The 17,847-nt window shown below is 46.7% G+C and overlaps 1 protein-coding gene across 2 annotated transcripts in view; it reads right to left on the bottom strand.

Moving 5' to 3' along the window:
- The window catches only part of DPP3 (dipeptidyl peptidase 3), a 768,056-nt gene that overhangs the window by 470,219 nt on the left and 279,990 nt on the right, over positions 1 to 17,847 (bottom strand). For both annotated transcript variants that reach the window (XM_069644934.1, XM_069644935.1), the window contains 2 exons: positions 17,180 to 17,254; positions 16,328 to 16,418 (listed from right to left, as the gene is read on the bottom strand). In XM_069644934.1, the coding sequence (XP_069501035.1) occupies positions 16,328 to 16,418; positions 17,180 to 17,254 (166 nt within the window). The remainder of the gene's footprint in view (positions 1 to 16,327; positions 16,419 to 17,179; positions 17,255 to 17,847) is intronic.

Here is a 17,847-nt window from a genome sequence, read left to right as displayed (position 1 = left end):
AAAAGCCTTTTTGATATGTAACACAGACACTGCTGTAATACAACGTCCTGATGCTAACAAAGACCCCCCCCCTTAACTAAACTTGTCATACAACCCCGCGCACCCCATATCAAATGCCTCAGACACCACCAGGGACACAGTGGGTGATGTCCCTGTGGAATCTCCACACTCGTACTGCGGCCATCAGCCTCCCGTGACACACTAGTGCTACACTCCCTGTAGCAGTCGAGCAAATCTATTGAAAATACGCCTGGTAAAATGACCACTGGAAGAAAGCTAACACTTCTGGGTATGGTTGAAGTGAGGACTGCCTAACCATCTTAAGACTGTATAACACAGGTGAGGTGCCACCTGCAAGGGTTGTCGCTTCCTGGATGCAGGTAAGGGCTATACTTGGCTCCTGCATCCTATGCAATTCGAGGTGAGAGAGGGTGCTCGCACCGACCTCTGTGGTCCATTTACGCCAGGAGCGGGGCCTCAATGAACATTGACTGTTAAATTACCCCACTGGAGCTTCCGATCCAGTTCCCATTTAGGATTTCATGCAAAAGGAAGTGTGGGGTTAGGAAGAACAGTGGCACCGGAAGGTTGAGAGCTTTAAGTTAATTGTTCAAGGAAGGAATCCAGGAGCAAGATAATTTTTTGCTTAACCTTCCCTTTCAGGAAACTGGAGTGGTCCCAATCCAAGATGGAGGGCATGCAAAGGACAATGATTGGCTCTGGGCAGTTTCTGAGGTAGTTTGTAATCTAAGGAAGACTCAAAACTGCCTTTCATTCAAGTCCAAGGAAGGTCACAGCTACACGAGGCTCCAGAGAAAATTAGAGTTTACTGAAGTTTTAGCAGACATAAGGAATAAGAAACAAGAAAACCATTGTCTGGGAGAGCCAGTGAAAGAAAATACAGATAAGTGACGTTTGAAACTGGAAGAGTTTCAAGTCTAAAAAGCCACATTATAGAAACTGAGTACTGAAGTGTGAATCTTTAAAAGCATTGCCTTTCGGAAGGAAAACAAACGAGACCAACACGTAATGTTTTGGTTTTGTTCTTAAAAGCTAAATGTAAATAGATTTTTCTTTTAAGTTAATGTGAGGCGGAGCTGGTGCGTGATCAGCTCAGTAAAAAAGAAACCTGTGTGTGAGGGGGAACGAAGAGCAAGCGGTCAGCCGTGTTAAGCAACTTGCCACGAGTTATAAGAGGCGACGAGTGTGCAGAAGCAAATTAGAAGCTAGCGGTTTTGAGGAAAGGAAGTTAAGACACGTTGCTGCGTCATTAGCGTTAGTCGGAGAACACTGTTGTCGGTCTAGAACGTTAGTTTGGCTGCACAGCTTTAGATACATGAAGCAGAGTGGAGTGGCGTTGGTTTCATGGCGCGGACGACTCTGTTTCAACCTGCAAATCATGCTAGCTTGGAAGCATGCCGCGTAAGTAATGAAAGAAGACATTAGCGCAGTGCAAAAGAAAACACCTTCCTTAGTGATGAAGTAAGTGAAACCATAAGGTTTAATTTTAAGAAATACTGAGTCAAACCTGGAAATATAAAAAAAAGAAGAAAATAAACGATTGCTAGTAATAACATTTATTTAGTGAAAAAGTAAGTGAAGGCTGAAAGTTTAATCCAGAGATACACAGAGCAAATCTGAGAGTATAAGTGAAGAACAAGTAAAGAATAGTTTGCAAGCAACTCTAAGGAGAGTAGTCTAGTTAAGTCAGCAATATTAGCATGCTAGGTTACATAATGAATAAATACAATTGAGAAACTTTCACAGAAGTCCATGGAAGAAATACTAGTCAAGCAACTGCAGAAAAAGACTTCACAGAAGAGCCGAGTCTGAGAAATTAACATTCCATTCCGAAGAATTATCTCCAAGCTTGGGGCGGAGGTACTCGGGTAACCAAGGGAATTAAGGAATAAAATAATGGGGGGGTTAACTGTGAAATTGAAAATTAATAACCATTAGATGTATTTATTTGCAGTTTTGCTGAAGGTGCAAGGTTCTAGAGAAGAGGCCTTCGGGGGAGACCTCTCCTTTTGTTATTTTATCCACTTCCACTTTCCCCCAGCATGGTTACCTCAGTAGTTGTAAACTAAAGATTGCTGGGAGGACCTGCTTAAGGGTTCTGGAGGACTCGTCGTCTGCTCCTGGAGGATTCAGAGCTACTTCCTTTGCATACTACAGGGGAAATTACAAACAAGTGTGACACTAATGAATCGCGTTCCACTCTTGGACAAGATGTTTACCCACATGTGCTGCTGAGTTGGTGCCGACACTGAGAACCCACTGCTATTGTCCCTGCCCACTGAGAACTGGATGTGAGGAGACCCGCAACACTACAGCCTCTCGTGGAAGACTCCCCCCACTTTATCTGGAGGTCATGAAGCTTGGCACTGAAGACCACAATCTATTTTCTCATGTCACCTACCATGAATAAGAGTAAGGGTACAATAATGGAATCCTTTGCGAACCAGGGGAAACACAGAGACCCTGCCCTGACTGCGGATTCAGAACAAAAGGGAGTTCAAGTGCCACAGACAGATCCCCCAGGAGAACAAAGTACTAGCTGCCATTGCACCCTAAGATCCTCCTCGGAGAACATAATTTAGGAGGTATAAGTCGATGTGCAGCGTCTTCGGCAAGACGTACGGAAGCTTGCGAAAAGGGTCATGACCACGGAATCGCACTTGAAGGAAACAGTCATCACTACAGAAAACCTAGTGTCAATGATGAAAGTAATGGAAGCAAGGAATGCCACACCTACATTGAGAACTTGATACTGCAAGAAGTAGGCCCCGGGAAACTATCGCAAGGATTTGCTGTTAAGAGCCTATCTATCTGTAACGCTCACCTGATTCCCACGGAGGCGCGGGTCTTGGCAGAAAGGTGTCTGTGACTCGAAAAGTGATGTGCAGGACTCGATTTGGCTTCTGGGGTTGAACCTCTTCGCACTGTGTGTCGAACTCGAAGAGTGAGGTTTCTGCAGGTGAAAGAATATGGGGGTTAATGGCCTGGGTTGTTGAATGTCCCTCTCTCTCTCTCTCTCTCTCTCTCTCTCTCTCTCTCTTCCCAGCTTTTCTGTAGAGCCCCCCTTCCCAGTCAACGTGCTCACCTTAGATAGGTGAATGCTGGGCTCTCCATCTGCGTCTGGTGCAGGGTGCCGTTGCCAGTTCCTTCACTGGTTACCGTCGTTATCTGCACGAGCGGTGAGTTTCTGGACACCTTTTGTCTTTATAGTCTTTAAATGCGTGGCACGTTAATATTGAAGACTCTCTATAATGCTTTTCCCTTATGTATTGCAGGACTCTTGGGATGAAAGATGGAGTGAAGTGCCTGGAAATTCGTAAGTATGGCAAGCGCTCTAACTGTCTCTTTCCTTGCAGCTTAGTTCGTGTTAAAGAGACGCCGGAGTATTCGCAGGCGTTTTATTGCGACGAGCGTGATGGGCGTGAGTAAATACCTGCTTAATGTCTTTTTCTTTTGTCTTTCAGATGTTGGTTTGCAGCGCCGGAGTCAGCGGAATGCTAGTAAGTTTTAACTATACTTTGTCTTCTCAGGCGGCGATGCAGAATGAAGAAATCCGGAATTCACGGCGTGCTGGTAAGTATAACAATGCTTTTGTCTTTGCAGGCGAAGGTGCAGCGTGAAGACACGGCCGCTGCTGATGGATCAGGTGAGAAAGCACCGTGTGTAGAGTTTGTCTTGCTAACCTGTTGTTTCTTGTCTTTTGCAGGTGCTGATGTTGACTGGATACAGGAATGGTAAGTATAATTCTTGCCGGTTCAGGATCGAAAGTGGAAAGGCTGGAACAGACTCGGTGAGCGTTCTGCTGCAGATGCAGAATAACGCGAAGCACGTTTCATCTATCGGGTGTGGTTTAAATAGCCTAGGAGTGATGAGGCGTCTTCTTCCACGGCCCCGCCTAGGTAAGAAAAGAGTTCCAGTTTCCAGAAGAGTTCCAGTGCTGTATCCAGGGAGTGGAGTTGGCCCACCCAGGTAAGAAAGTAGTTCCTGTTCACAGAGGGCTTCTAAGTGGCTGGTAAGTAAGCAGCATGGTCTGCTGCAGGTAAGTCCACCCAAGCACTTTCACACCAATTATGAGCCCGGCGCTTCCAGTGCCGGGACCGATGGTTTTGATGAGCCTGGTGCCACCGGCGCCAGGACAGGGTCCAAAAGGTCCCAGTAGGGACCGGCTGGTGCCTAGGGTTAGGGGCCTGCTCCCAAGGACGTTGGGCTGGTCCTGGCTCCTTGGGAACAGTGATCATGACACTATCCCTTAAAAAGAAATCTCCTTCGGGATCACACCCCAGGCCTGTCTTAGCCAGGATTGTACATTTCAGAGACATGGAGGAGATTCTGCAATTTTCCAGAGAGGGCGGGACGATATGGAGGGGCAGTTCATCGATTGCTATATACCCTCACTACACAGCTATGGTACAGAAAAGGAGAAACAAATTTGTGCCCACCAAGGCAAGGCTCCAACAGCTGGGGCTTAAATACATGCTTATGAACCCAGCCAAACTGAGAGTACTGTAAAACGGGAAGACACACTTTCGAATGTCTGGAAGCAGTTAACATGTAGATTGAACATAATGACTTGTCTCGAAGAGAGGACACTGACGACCAGAGGAAAAATGATGCAGTGCCCTGAACCAGCAGTGGGAGGAAGTGGCCTTGACTTAGCCGAGTACATGGATGGCAGGAGGAACCCTTCATGGATGAAACAGAAATCCTGTAGTAATATACCACAACTGAGATGATGAGAACAATCACATAAACGGAAGAACTAGGGCGCACTGGTGCCCAAGATGATACAAAAGACATATCATTGATGATGATGACGATTCAATCACCGCAGACTGAGCTGTATAAGTGGGAGTGAGGCGCTGTTAGCCACTGGGTGAAACTCTGACAATCCTGAAATTGGTTGACACCTGGCGCCAGCCCGTTGCTGGTTCCTTAACCTAGTACCCAATGGCTTTTAATGGCTTTAGTGGTACGGGTGTGACTGAACAGAGAATTCCTGTTGGGCCTTGTGTGGACCCTAAGTTAGGGGGTCCTGTTTGTGTTCTGTTTTGTTTCAAGAGGTTTGGTGCGAAAAACTATTGGGATGGCAGGTGTGTTTTGGCAATGCAAACAGGAATTCTGCATGCTTACACTGTATGCATGGGACATAGATGGGAGTGTGAATCTGATAATGAAAAACAAACATTTTATGTTATTGTCATGTGAAGGCACATGCTGGGCTGATCAGAAAGCACTGTGGGTGGTGGCTATCAAATCCCATCTATGGCATCGGTTAGGATATTATCCTGTAACATGAGGGGATTGGGGTCATACATGCACAGGAACAAGGTAAGAAAAATACCTATTGCCCTGTTAGAGGAGACTCACTTGCAGGCAGGGGCGAGAGTTGGTTATAAATTGTTGGGGAAGGGCCGGTAATGGCTCTACATATTGCGAGAGGAGTGCTAGCATGGATAGATGTGATGATCCCCCTTTCAGCATCTAGAGGTGGAGACAGATAAAGAGGGGAGGTGTGTGATCTTACACGGCTATCTTGGCCATAAGGAAGTATGCATGGTTAACTCCTACTTTCCTAACCACATGATTCCGGCCCACGTCCGCTCATTGAGCGGTCTAATTGCATTGAGACGGGATGTTTTATTTATATGGGGTGGTGATTTTAACTGCGTCTGAGACAGCACTAGACAGATCTCCCCTCCACCCCCTCCAACTCCCACGTGGTGGTACTTCCCCTGCTACTGGAGCCCTTAACGCATCTCTGTCTGAACTACCTTTGGCAGACATCTGGATGGAACTGCACCCAGATACTAAGGGATATTCCTTTTACTCACCCCCTCAAACTGCATACCAGAATAGACTACCTGTTTGTAGGAGTTGAACTAGCTGAATTCACTACAGCAGAATATAATGGACGTACAATATCTGACCACTCCCCACTGGTGGTTACATCAGAGAATATAGGACCCAGGCCTCCCCATCCCGACATGGCATATGCCTGCAGATTCTACGGGACGATCTTTTCACTGAGAAACTGCAAGAAACCTTGGTACGTTTCCTGAAGCTCAATGTTGGGAGTGTAGATAGGTGGGGCACTGTTTGGGAAATTATGAAATCACAAAGTAGATTTATAGCTAGAGCAGCGGCCAATTGAAGTGTGTGGTCGACGGAAAAGTATCTCACTGAGATGCCTCTGCAGTGTGCGCAGGCTTGGGAGAGGTTATCCAAATTTGACTATGCTGCACAAGTGGCACGATTGCACGCTGAGGAAGACAAAATCTGTGAGGTTGTTGGCGTGGCTGTGCAAACGAGAGCAGCCTAAAAGCATAACTTATTATATGACAAATGCGGTGACCCATGGCGATCCCAGACAGCAATCAATGACATCTTTTCCACGTTTTATGCCCATCTGTATAGATATGACACAGATACGGCCAGCGGTATTACATGCTGTGTTCACGTAGATTCGACTCCCAAGGCTCACAGCAGATCAGGCGACTGTTCTGGACCAGCCTATTATCATGGAAAGAACTGGGATAAGCAATCACCACCCATTCCACAGCGATGGACCACCGGCAGAATTCTACAAAGCATACAGTTCTAAGCTGGCCCCGGCACTACTGAAGGTGGTCTTTGAGGAGGCATAAGAGAACGGCCTGCTTCGCTGGCCAGCCGCTTGCACAATGTGACTGCTTCCCTAATACATGTAGAACAAACAGGGTTTGTGCCTGGCAGAAACACTGCTTTGAACCTTTGCCAATTACAGCACATAATTGATCAGACCAATCCTTAGACTGCGCAGTATGTAGTGGCATCCCTCAATGCCATTAAGGCTTTCGATTCGGTCTACTGGAGTGGATGTACACAGCGTTGCAGGGTTTCAGGCTCAGTGAGAGCTTCATTCACTGGGTCGAGCTACTGTACACACATGTCCGATGGTCAGGGTGAAATCAGGCAGACCAAAATCAGAATTATGGGACATACAAAGGTGAACCAGTCAGGGATGCCCGCTCTCACTGATGCTGCATTTACTGGCCCTGCAGCCCCTGGAAGTGTACTTAAGACACAAATACTCCCCAGCTGTTATAGAAATCGGAGGAGCCAGGCACCTTATATCGTTATATGCCGATGATACCCTACTATACTTATGTGAGCCAGCGCATAGAAACCATGCCTTTTTCCCTTGGCGGTACTTCGCGGGCGAGAGATAACAGGTTTACCAGACCTAGAGCTGAAATAGGAGACACACTCCTTCAAATACTTGGGAATACAGATCGCACACGCACCCAGAGAAACACACACATGCTCAGGGTGGTGGATGGAATCAAAAAATGTATGAGATTCTGGGTTAGACTGGCTTTCTCTCATGGGCCAGGTCGCCATAGTTAAAATGATTGTCCTCCCAAGGTTATTATATACTTTTACAAACGTGCACTATCATACAGAAGTTACATTTTTCTGCGCCCTTGACACCATTTTCAGAGATTTCCTATCATGACAGAGACAACATAGAATAGCACTTAGAGCTCTGTGCCTACCTTATTGAGATGGAGGAGTGCAGCTCCCGCAGCTGGAGCTCTATTATCTGGCTGCTCAACTTTGTTATGTAGCGGGGTGGCTGGCTGATGACATTACATCCGAATCAAGGTTGCTGCAGACACTGGTGTGGCCTGCTTGGCTTAGGGAGGCCCTATGGATCCAAGAGCTCTGCATGGGCCCCCAGACTCTGCTTGGACCAGAACGTTGAAACTGCTGCACTCACAGCACCCTTATTCACCAAATGTGGCGGTTTGTGCAAGCGTGGATGAACTGTGGGCTGCCAGAAGATGGGAGGAATCGGGTATATCCACCTGGGGAGAAATGTATGAATATGGGTCTTAACAGGACCTAGAGAGTTTGGTACAGGAGAAGGCCTTCTTAGAGGTCAATTCTAGAGATTTAGGATGGTGGTGAAAGTGGCTAAAAGCAAATGGAAAGTATGGCATGCAGAACCAGAGTAGATGGTGCTCCTGGCCCCGATGTATAGTTTGGAAGATGGTTGGAGACCTATGTCCAGGTTATATGAATGTCTGCTGAACATGACCAGCAAAACGAATGTGTGATTGAAAGCGAGGTGGGAGGCAGACGTTGGCTTGGAGATCGCTGAAGTGAAATGGGAACAAGTTTTACTCTTTATTAAAAACGTCTCTCGGAATGTTTGATTCAGCTCAATGTACTCCACTGCACGTATATGACTCCCAGTACAGTGGCTAGATGTAATGCAAATGTGGCATCGACCTGCCCCTGGTGCAAAGGCGAGGGAGCTGACCAAATCACATGTTCTAGAGGTGTACTCTGGTGCAAGGCTTTTGGTACTGTAATGAACAAGCCTGTACGAAAGCTGTGATTGCCAGGTATGATTGGAACCCACTTGAATGTTTATTAGGTGCATATCCTAGAACGAGCAAACACAGGCATGTGACTAAACGTATGGACCTTGCACCGTGTCCTACCAAAATGATGCTTAGTTATGTCATGTAAATCTAAACAGGGCCCCCAATATGAAGTGTGGCGCAAAGAATTTGAAAGCTGGTTTTTAGCTGAGATGAAGGCATGGCTTGGCGCCTTAAGTGTAGATGATGGTAGAATAGCTACACATTTTGATGCCTGGAAAGCCCTCACCATAGCAATGTTTCACCCATCAGGTGATAAACCACTGTGAGCACTGACTTTTATTAATACCTGTACTATTGTATAGCATATGAAATAAAGTCATGGCTGACCTAGAAACCCTCACTTTGCTTACTGAAGCCGATGCTCTGAATTACTGGTATTGCTGGACCGGACTTATTGCCTAGACCTTGATCTGCCCTTGTGATATACTCGCTACCCAAGCCTTGTATACTTATTTGGGATGCTTGTTGCACATTTATTTTTCTTTTGGATTACAAAGCTGTGACTATTTGTGGGTTATGATATACTGCATCACTAACATTGTTGTAATGACTATGTTACTTTAATGCGTACTTACTGTTATGCAAAACATACTGTTTATGATTAACCTTTCTCAATAAACATATTTAAAAATAAATAGTACTTACCTTTCTCAAGAAGCACCTTTACCTGGAGGCGCTGTTGTACTGCTGCAAGATGGCACTTTAAACTATCAGCTCCGCTCCTCATCCGAAGATCCTGTTAATATACTTGGAATCGTCACGTCTAAATACACCGAAACTAAGAACATTAGAAGCGCGGTGCCACTGGTACAACTGGGTCGAATATCGCATAGAATCGGTCACCACAACCAGAGATATTAGCCCTGCAAGGGAGAGCGGCCTCGACACGAGCGGTAGCAATCCCGACTGGGGGAAGTGCCCTGGCCTACTCCGGGTACATTGAGCAGTCCTGAGGAGGTCTGGAGGGACGGAGACGCCACCCACGCTGGCCGCAGCCTTGAGACGAAAGTCACCTACCCCATTCCACCCCATTCCATGCTGCTGGAGATCTGTGGCGATACATGCTCTGGAGCTGAGTCGACACACATTGCCGAAGGATGAGCGCGCGGCTGACGGCCGTGGCTACGCTGTGCCTGCTGGTGACCTCCAACCCCCCCGTACCCGGTGGAGAGCAACTACCATCATCCCAATCCGGGGCACAGTAAACTGAGCTGGGGTGTGACGGCTCGCCGATACTGCAGTGGTGAAGCGGTGGAAGTGCCCCGGAGGCTGATAGGAGGCGGGAGACACTGCAGTGCCAATCAGGCTTTCACAAAGGAACGACCGCAGGTCACCGCGGCTGACGAGCCTGAGCGCCAGATCGGGCTGATCCAGAGACAGCGTCCCGGTCCACCAGGCCCGAGGAGAGGCACACGACTATACAGCAGCGAGGTAGGACACAACATGCCTCTCCCTGCCTTCAATATATTATCTGCGCAATTGAGCACTCTGTCCTGGTGACACTACACTTGCAGCCCAGTTCCCACTTGGCGCGCCCAAAGTGTCCCGCGTAGCAGGAGAGGTTACAATAGAGCCGGATACCTGCGGCCCCATTCCCGCTTTGTGCGCCCACTGCGTTCCACATCATGGGAGAGAACACAACATATTAAAGAACATGGTGGCTATGAAACTGCCATTGACGCCCAAGCAGTAATACCAGCAGATCAGAGCCACGGGCAGACCTGAGGGGCGCGGTCCGCCACCGGTGACACTGGGCAAAGCCTGCTGCTGGGCCGAACACACCGAACTGCATTGGGCCAACGCCCCCACAACGTGAATACCGACGGAAGTGACCCATGGCCCCTCACACTCTGGAAACGGCATAACTTGGCGTTAGAGGCCACCAGCCACTGGCTCCCACGTTAATTACCAGCCAACGGCTTTCCCCGTACTTCAGAACGGGCCAAACTAGCATACTGTTAGGACCCATACCCTACAACAGACAGCGCCTACATCATTGTTACAGACTCGATATAACAATACATTGCAATCTGTAGTGGCCCTGACACCGAACACAGGTTAACAACTGAAGACACTACCACAGTGTGCTGCGCTGTAACTACTACCCTACAGACGGCTGCTGCATCGAAACCAGAGGTGTACAACCCCTGGTCGGTAAAGCACAATACCAATCACAGGTCGTAATATAACCAATATCATGACTAAAGGCGCCCAGAAGAAAAAGGGCACAATAGACGCCTACACTGGCCTGAAAAGAGGGAACATGGAGACCACCACACCTCTCATCACTACACAACCGCTGCCACCAGAGGAAAACTCTAGAGATGACTATCTGCTGCAGACTATGCCAAGTGGGTTCCATGCAATAAACATGAAATTGGATGACATTGTGGGCACGATCGGATCCCTAAAAGCACGAATCGAGAAGGAAAGTGGCCGAACCACAGACGTTGAAGGACACATTAGCACAAATGAAGACAACATTACACGCCATGACCGGACACTGAACACCATGCAAACGGAACAAAGGAAGGTGATAAAAAGTGTGAGGATCTAGATTTGAGATCTCAGCGCAACATTAGGGTGGTCGGGATCCCGGAAACAGCAACAAAAGGCCCCATGGACCCTTTCATGGAAAAGGTCCTTAAAACCTTATTCGACCCTGCAGGGTTCTCGCCACAATTACTAGTCGAGAGGGCCCATCAAACACTTGCTCCACGCCCGCACCCTGGGGCCCCGCCGGGAACAATTCTAGCCCGTCTGCTAGGTTACCGGGAAAGAGACCTGGTGCTGCGACTGTCCAGGGAGAAGGGCGAACTCCAATATGATAGTGTGCAGATGCAAAGAAGATCGTTTGACACCGTGAAGCGCTTCCTTCATGCTAGACAAATTCTGTACTCGTTAATGTTCCCAGCCAAGCTCTGTATACAACATAATGCAAAGGCGCATTTCTTTGAGGATCCGGCCCAAGCAACAGCTTACTTGGAGGCACATATACCCTTACCCCGCTCACCCGGAGCCGGCCCGTCACTGAACATAGAGGAGGCAAAGCTAGACGAAAATTACTGAAGGGGGCAGAAGCTATTATACAGAACTTGGATGACTTTACAACACCTACAATAGTTGACGAGCATAAAACTATTCCACTGAGGAGTGTCGAGCTGAGCGAGAGTCACCGCTGACGACATGGCCCCCAAGGGTGCGCCCAACAGTTCATTTGGGATGCATCATCAAGTTGGGAAGATGGTGCGGGAGGATGGAGGGCGAGGGATACTCAATGGGGAACCGGGATGGTCAAAGCTCATGTTGACTTGACCACAATTACGGCAGCGGAAAAAGGGAGGAAAGTACGGAAAAGTTGCAGCTACGGAATCACAACAAACACCACTCACAGGCTTAACTACACTACAGCAGCAAGAACGTGCAGAATACAAGTATCAACCAGTACTACATGGCACTACAGTTGAAACTGATCTTATGGAACATCAGACGGCTAAATAATCCCATCAAAGTGAGGAAAATCTGGGCCTACCTAGATCGGCATGCCCCTAATATTGTCATGCTGCAGGAGACACATGCCCTCAAACCCACCCACAAGCAAACAGCCCATTAGTGGGGAAAGAATCAATTTTACACCAACTATTTGTCGCAAGCCAGGGGCGTGATCACTCTTATACACAAGAACCTTGACTTCAGACTGGGTTCCACCAATGTGGACCCAGAGGGGAGATATGTGATAGTATCCGGCACAGTCAATAATATACCGATCATAGTGGTGAACTTGTATGGCTCCAACCTAGACGACCCAGAATTCTATGTAAAGATTACAACTCTGATCGGCCGAACCCCGGAAGTTCCCTTTATCTGGGGCGGAGATTTTAATACGATACTGGACCCAACAATAGACCGATGTGGCCTTAAACACTGGAACAGGTCCAAAGCCGCCAATGCCATTCTCCAAATAATGTAACAATACAGCTTAATGGACATCTGGAGGGCAGCACACCTTGCACTTCGGTAATATACATACTACTCTTCTGTCCACGATGCCCACTCCCGTATTGACTTTTGGCTTGTATCAGAATCATGTGCTATGGGGGAGTTGCCAATCTACACTTTTACCACGGACTTGGTCGGACCACTCACCAGTGGTCCTGGTAATAACCTGCAATGCTACAGACACGCCCAGACCCATGTGGAGAATGCCCAGGTCCACATTGCTGGATGGCTCCTATGCAGAGACTCTACGGATAGATATTGAAACATTCTTCTCTGACAATGAAAACCCAGTACGCAGGTTTTCCACAGTCTGGGAACCATTTAAAGTGTGGCTACGGGGAGTATGATGGCAACAACAACCGGTACCCTGAAGTCCATAAGAGCGGACCTGAGAGAAATTGAAGCAGACCTGAGGAAACTAGAAAATGAATATAGTAATGCACACAACAGAGCCCTATAAGACATCATAAAGGGCAACAGGCAAAACTTCTTGACCTAGCAGAAAGAGAAACCCGATTCATTTACAAGACCGTCCAGGCAAGACGCTACGGCAAAGTGGACCGCCCTGGCAGACTACTAGCCGGCCTGGTCAGGGGGGAACGCGACGTGCAACACATCAATGGTATCACGAGATACGATGGCTGCACGACCATTCGACAGGAGGAAATCAATTAACTAATCCAAGAATACTAAAGTGTTATACTCTAACAATGACACTGCTACGAAACAAGAGGTGGACGACTACCTGGCACGGACGCGACTCCCTACTTTGGAGGATGAGTCGAGGGCCAAACTGAACAGCCCGATGACAATAGAAGTAACTACTGAGGCCATCACTTCATTAGCGTCTGGCAAGGCTCACGGTCCAGATGGGATAGGCATGGAACTCTATAAAAGCTACAAAGACATACTTGCTCCCAGGCTGCTCAGGGTATGTGAAGAGGCATGTGAAACTGGTGGCCTGCCCCCCACTCCCTAACAGAAGCGGTAATCACAGTCCTAGCCAAGCCCGGCAAACCTGCTAATGAATTGTCATCATACCACCCATTATCTATGATTAACTCTGACACAAAGCCTTGGCCAACAGATTGCTACCGCACATGACCCATCTGGTGCACCTGGACCAGTCGGGATTCATCCCTGGAAGATCTACGGCCCTCAACCTCAGGCGACTACTTGGCACAGTAGCACGGATCAACCCTGATCTCCCGGCAGCGGCTACAATACTAGATGCAGAAAAAGCCTTCGATTCTATCTCATGGAACTTTTTATTTGGAGTCATGCATCATATGGGCTTAAAAGACAACTATTGCAAATTTGTGAAATTACTTTATACAGACCCAGGAGCCAAAATGTGCACCAACCATAACTATTTGAAAACAATTAAACTGGCTAGAGGCACTAGACAGGGATGCTCGTTTTCCCCAATTCTATTTGCCCTTACAATCAAGCCCTTCGTTAGCAGAAACCGGCAGCACCACGGTCACAGGGACATCCACAATCATGGGGACCGCAAATAATATCCTTATAAGCGGATGATACCCTTATATACCTGAAACACCCGAAGAAAATATACTGCCTATCCCAGAGGAAATTAGCTCCTTCACTCATCACTCTGGATACAAAATCAACACCGCTAAATCAGAACTGTTTCCCCCTTACTGACACTTCCCCTAAACCAGCCCAGCTATACAACATGAAATGGGCTGTGAACACAGTGAAATACCTCGGGGTCCAGATTGCCCGCACGAGCAAGGGGCTGTATGAACTCTACCACTTACCCTACCTCAAAACTCCAGAACATAAATTGATGCTATGGGGAAAGCTCCCGATCTCTAGGATGGGCCGAATCGCTTTTCTGAACATGATTGTGGCAGCCAAACTACTATACTTCACCACTATTCCGACATGGCCAGGCCGTAAATTCTTTAATTCATTACACAGCTTAGCAACAGGATTTGTTTGGGGAGGCAAAAACGCCAGGGCAAGATGGGGGCTTCTTACTGAACCATATCATCGGTGGGGCCTCACAGCCCCCCACTTTGAACCATATTACTTGGCCGCCCAGGTTCATTGTGCAAGCCTGTGGTATAACGAAGAGACAGTGCATTCACATGTTGAAATAGGAAAACGATCGGCATCGCCAGCAGACATCAAATCCATGATAATATGCTCCCAAAAACAGATCCTTGTCTGTCTGACTCAATGAGTACAACACGAGACGTTTGGAGGCGCATCAGATCAAGACTACACATTGAGAATCCATATAATTGTAACATCCCACTATGGGGCACCACAGACATAGACCCAACTATGGATCCCAAAATCCAGGCGACGTGGGACCGAGCGAAGACAATGAAAATGGGTGACCTGTTCCCGGGAGACAGATTTGTTCCATTAAGTAAATTTAAAGAAAAGCTAGGGAATAACCCGATAAGGACACATTACTATCGGATGAGAGAGGCAGTGCGACAACAGTGGCCATCCTACCCGAAGGAACCAGAAACCGACGAATGCCTGAAACTGGTAATCCAAAACAGCGGCAGGCGTGGTCTACTGTCAAGACTATTTGAAAATACAGGAATCTACCCCGATCAACCCCAAACTCAGATAACAATTGGAAAAAGATACAGAAGCTACCATCGATGAGGTAAAATGGCAAAGGATGTGCACCCTGACCAAGGAAGTGTCCCTCATCGCCAGGCTACGATTGATACAATACAAAATATTGAACAGATGACACTATACGCCTCATCTCACGAAATTCAACCCCCAAATTTGCCCAAAATGCAGCATACATGAAGCAGACACGATGCAAATTCTGGCACTGCCCTCCAATCGCCAAGTTCTGGAGACTCATAGCAAAGTCACTAATAAAAATGTTAAACCTCGACCCAGCTATGCACCCCTTATCTGCTGGGAGATATCAGCAAGGCCAATATAAAAATACGACGGATTTTCAACATCGGATGCATAATCGCTAAAAAGTGCATATTATTAAAATGTAAGGCAAAACACCCGCCAACACTGCGCCAATGCTCGCAGAGATGTCCTGGGTCAATGAGAATGAAGTTGAGTATGCCCAAACCATAGTACCAACCTCCAGACCAAAAGACATTTGGGCTCCCTTTCGAATGTTCACCAGGGTGCTGGACCCTGACTCTACACCTGCAGAGACCACTACATAGACTCTTGGAGTGAGGGACGCAGCTGAAGATAGCTGCTCCTAAAAACATGAACTGTGAGACTATGATTGAATTATATATTTGAATTACAGTATTCATGAGTTGTATTAAATGTTCTGAAACACTTATGCGCTGTATGCTGCTGCTGCAAGATATAGTAAAAAAAAATAAAAATAAAATCAACTTTACCTTAGGGTGTATATAAAATAAACCCTTATTTTAATATAACTTTTAGAGCGTCACAGTTAATCTGGCCTATGTGTATACTGCAAGGTCTTTGTACCTCCCTACAGCTCTTCTGCCCTCCTAAAATAAGCCTGGCTGCTCAGCCATTGCTACCAACCAAACGTGTGTGGTTCAGGCCTATAATAGGGGTTGGAGCTCTACGTCCCAAGTGAGTCTCTTCTAAAGCTCTACCTTAGGTCGACTTTTCTAAGACTCCCTAACAAGGTGTAACCATACTGCCAAGCTATGATCAATGACCTCTGGGCTTAGTTAAATTGGGATTGAGCAGAGTTTGGAAAGTGACAGAGGCAATAGATTCCAGGTATGGCAGTCAAAGGACCTATCCTTTCAAAACTATGAAATACTCTGACAATGAGATGGCACAAAGAACAGGAAAAAAATATATTGTACGTCTGGTGCATCTCAGGCTAGGGTTAAATTAAGTGCAATGCCCGACTCCCTTACCTTCAGTGTTGACAGAGGCGAGGCGGACTTCATATACAGGTTCCTCATCGCTGGCATGCTTAAAGAGACGAGTGTTGTAGGCACTGATATTCTGGAAAATAAAAATTAAAGCACTAGGAGAGACTGCCATCAATAGGCTCACCCAAATATCCTACAAACAGGGTAATAGGAAATAGAAAACAAGAACTTGACTATGGGACAGAATGGGCTCAATGGACGGGGCAGTAGGTGAAGGCCACTTCACTTGTAGCAGTGGATCACTCAAGCGAAGGGACAGTGATACAGAGTCATTAAACTCTAGAACCAGGTGACTCAGGGGAATGTGGTATATAACTGTTTACCTCTAGAATTTTAAGACAACAGCATTGAATTTGTGGGATTAGAAGAGGGAAAAAGTGTCTTCCACCCATCAACACTCACTAGGTACAGGAGATTGATAGCAGGACACCATGATTAACCTCTAAAACTGAAAGTATTTAGAAGAATGGTTTAAGGGGACACCACCATCTCTAAACAGTAGACTCATGGGTCTGTAGTAATGATGGATGGACAAGCCTTTCAACCTTTCAGGACTGGAAAGGCCAACAATAGTAGCACAAGAAAAGCCATCATAGGATTGGATGGCCTAAAGATATTGGCACAAAGGGCTAAGAGTCAGTAACCTCTGGGAGTGGATGGATTCAAATGAATGGCAATAAGATACAAAAGGCTTTCAATTCTAGGAGCAGATGTGCCCAAGAGACTAGCCCTTGGATCCATGCTCTTCATGGCCAACAATGGATTGGCTCACACACAAAGACGTTAACTATAGGGGAACTAGCGATATGGCAAAGGATGAACTATTTTTGATACCTTGGAATCCAGAAATTTCTGAGCAAGTTCAGCATCTTCAAGCGTGCAATTATCAGAGAAGTAGGTGGTGGTGCCCTGCAAGGAGGAAGACCAAGAAACCCAGTTAGAAGGTACTTGTGACAGTATATATAGAACACCTTTACCAAGCCCCACACAGTCAGCTGCTGGTTTTTCATTCAATAGATGCAGGCACATAATGTCTCATTACAAGTTCGGTGGTATTTCAGTGGTAAATCCAATGAAATAAAAGGATTTACCATTACCGCCACTTGGTCCGGCAGAATAACCACCATATTGTGGTAGGGGGTGTCAGTCCCTAGTTATTGGAGTCCTATGGACTCCAAGGGGATTTCGGTGGAAATCCAACCTGCAGCAATTCTGCCAATTTGTCAATTCTTTGGCAGTAAGGTTTTTCCTCCACCTTACTTCCAAAAACATAGTTCTGCGTTGCTGTAATGCAGTGGTAACTCTGTTTTTTAATTTTTTTATACGGTTTGTTTCAAACCTTTAAAAAAAAAAAAACAGTTTCATCATTCGAAATAAAACATTATCTCATCAAGCTACAAACTTGCATAAAGATCAAGAAAAAACAAACTTAGCAAAAGAATTACTAATGGAACGGACAAATGGATGACATTTACATGTTCATAGTTAATTTTGATTACCAT

This window comes from Ambystoma mexicanum, chromosome 2p (assembly GCF_040938575.1).
Source record: "Ambystoma mexicanum isolate Mex_15411 chromosome 2p, UKY_AmexF1_1, whole genome shotgun sequence".
In the NCBI taxonomy this organism is placed as follows: Eukaryota; Metazoa; Chordata; class Amphibia; order Caudata; family Ambystomatidae; genus Ambystoma; species Ambystoma mexicanum.
This window is presented reverse-complemented; position numbering and strand designations above follow the sequence as displayed.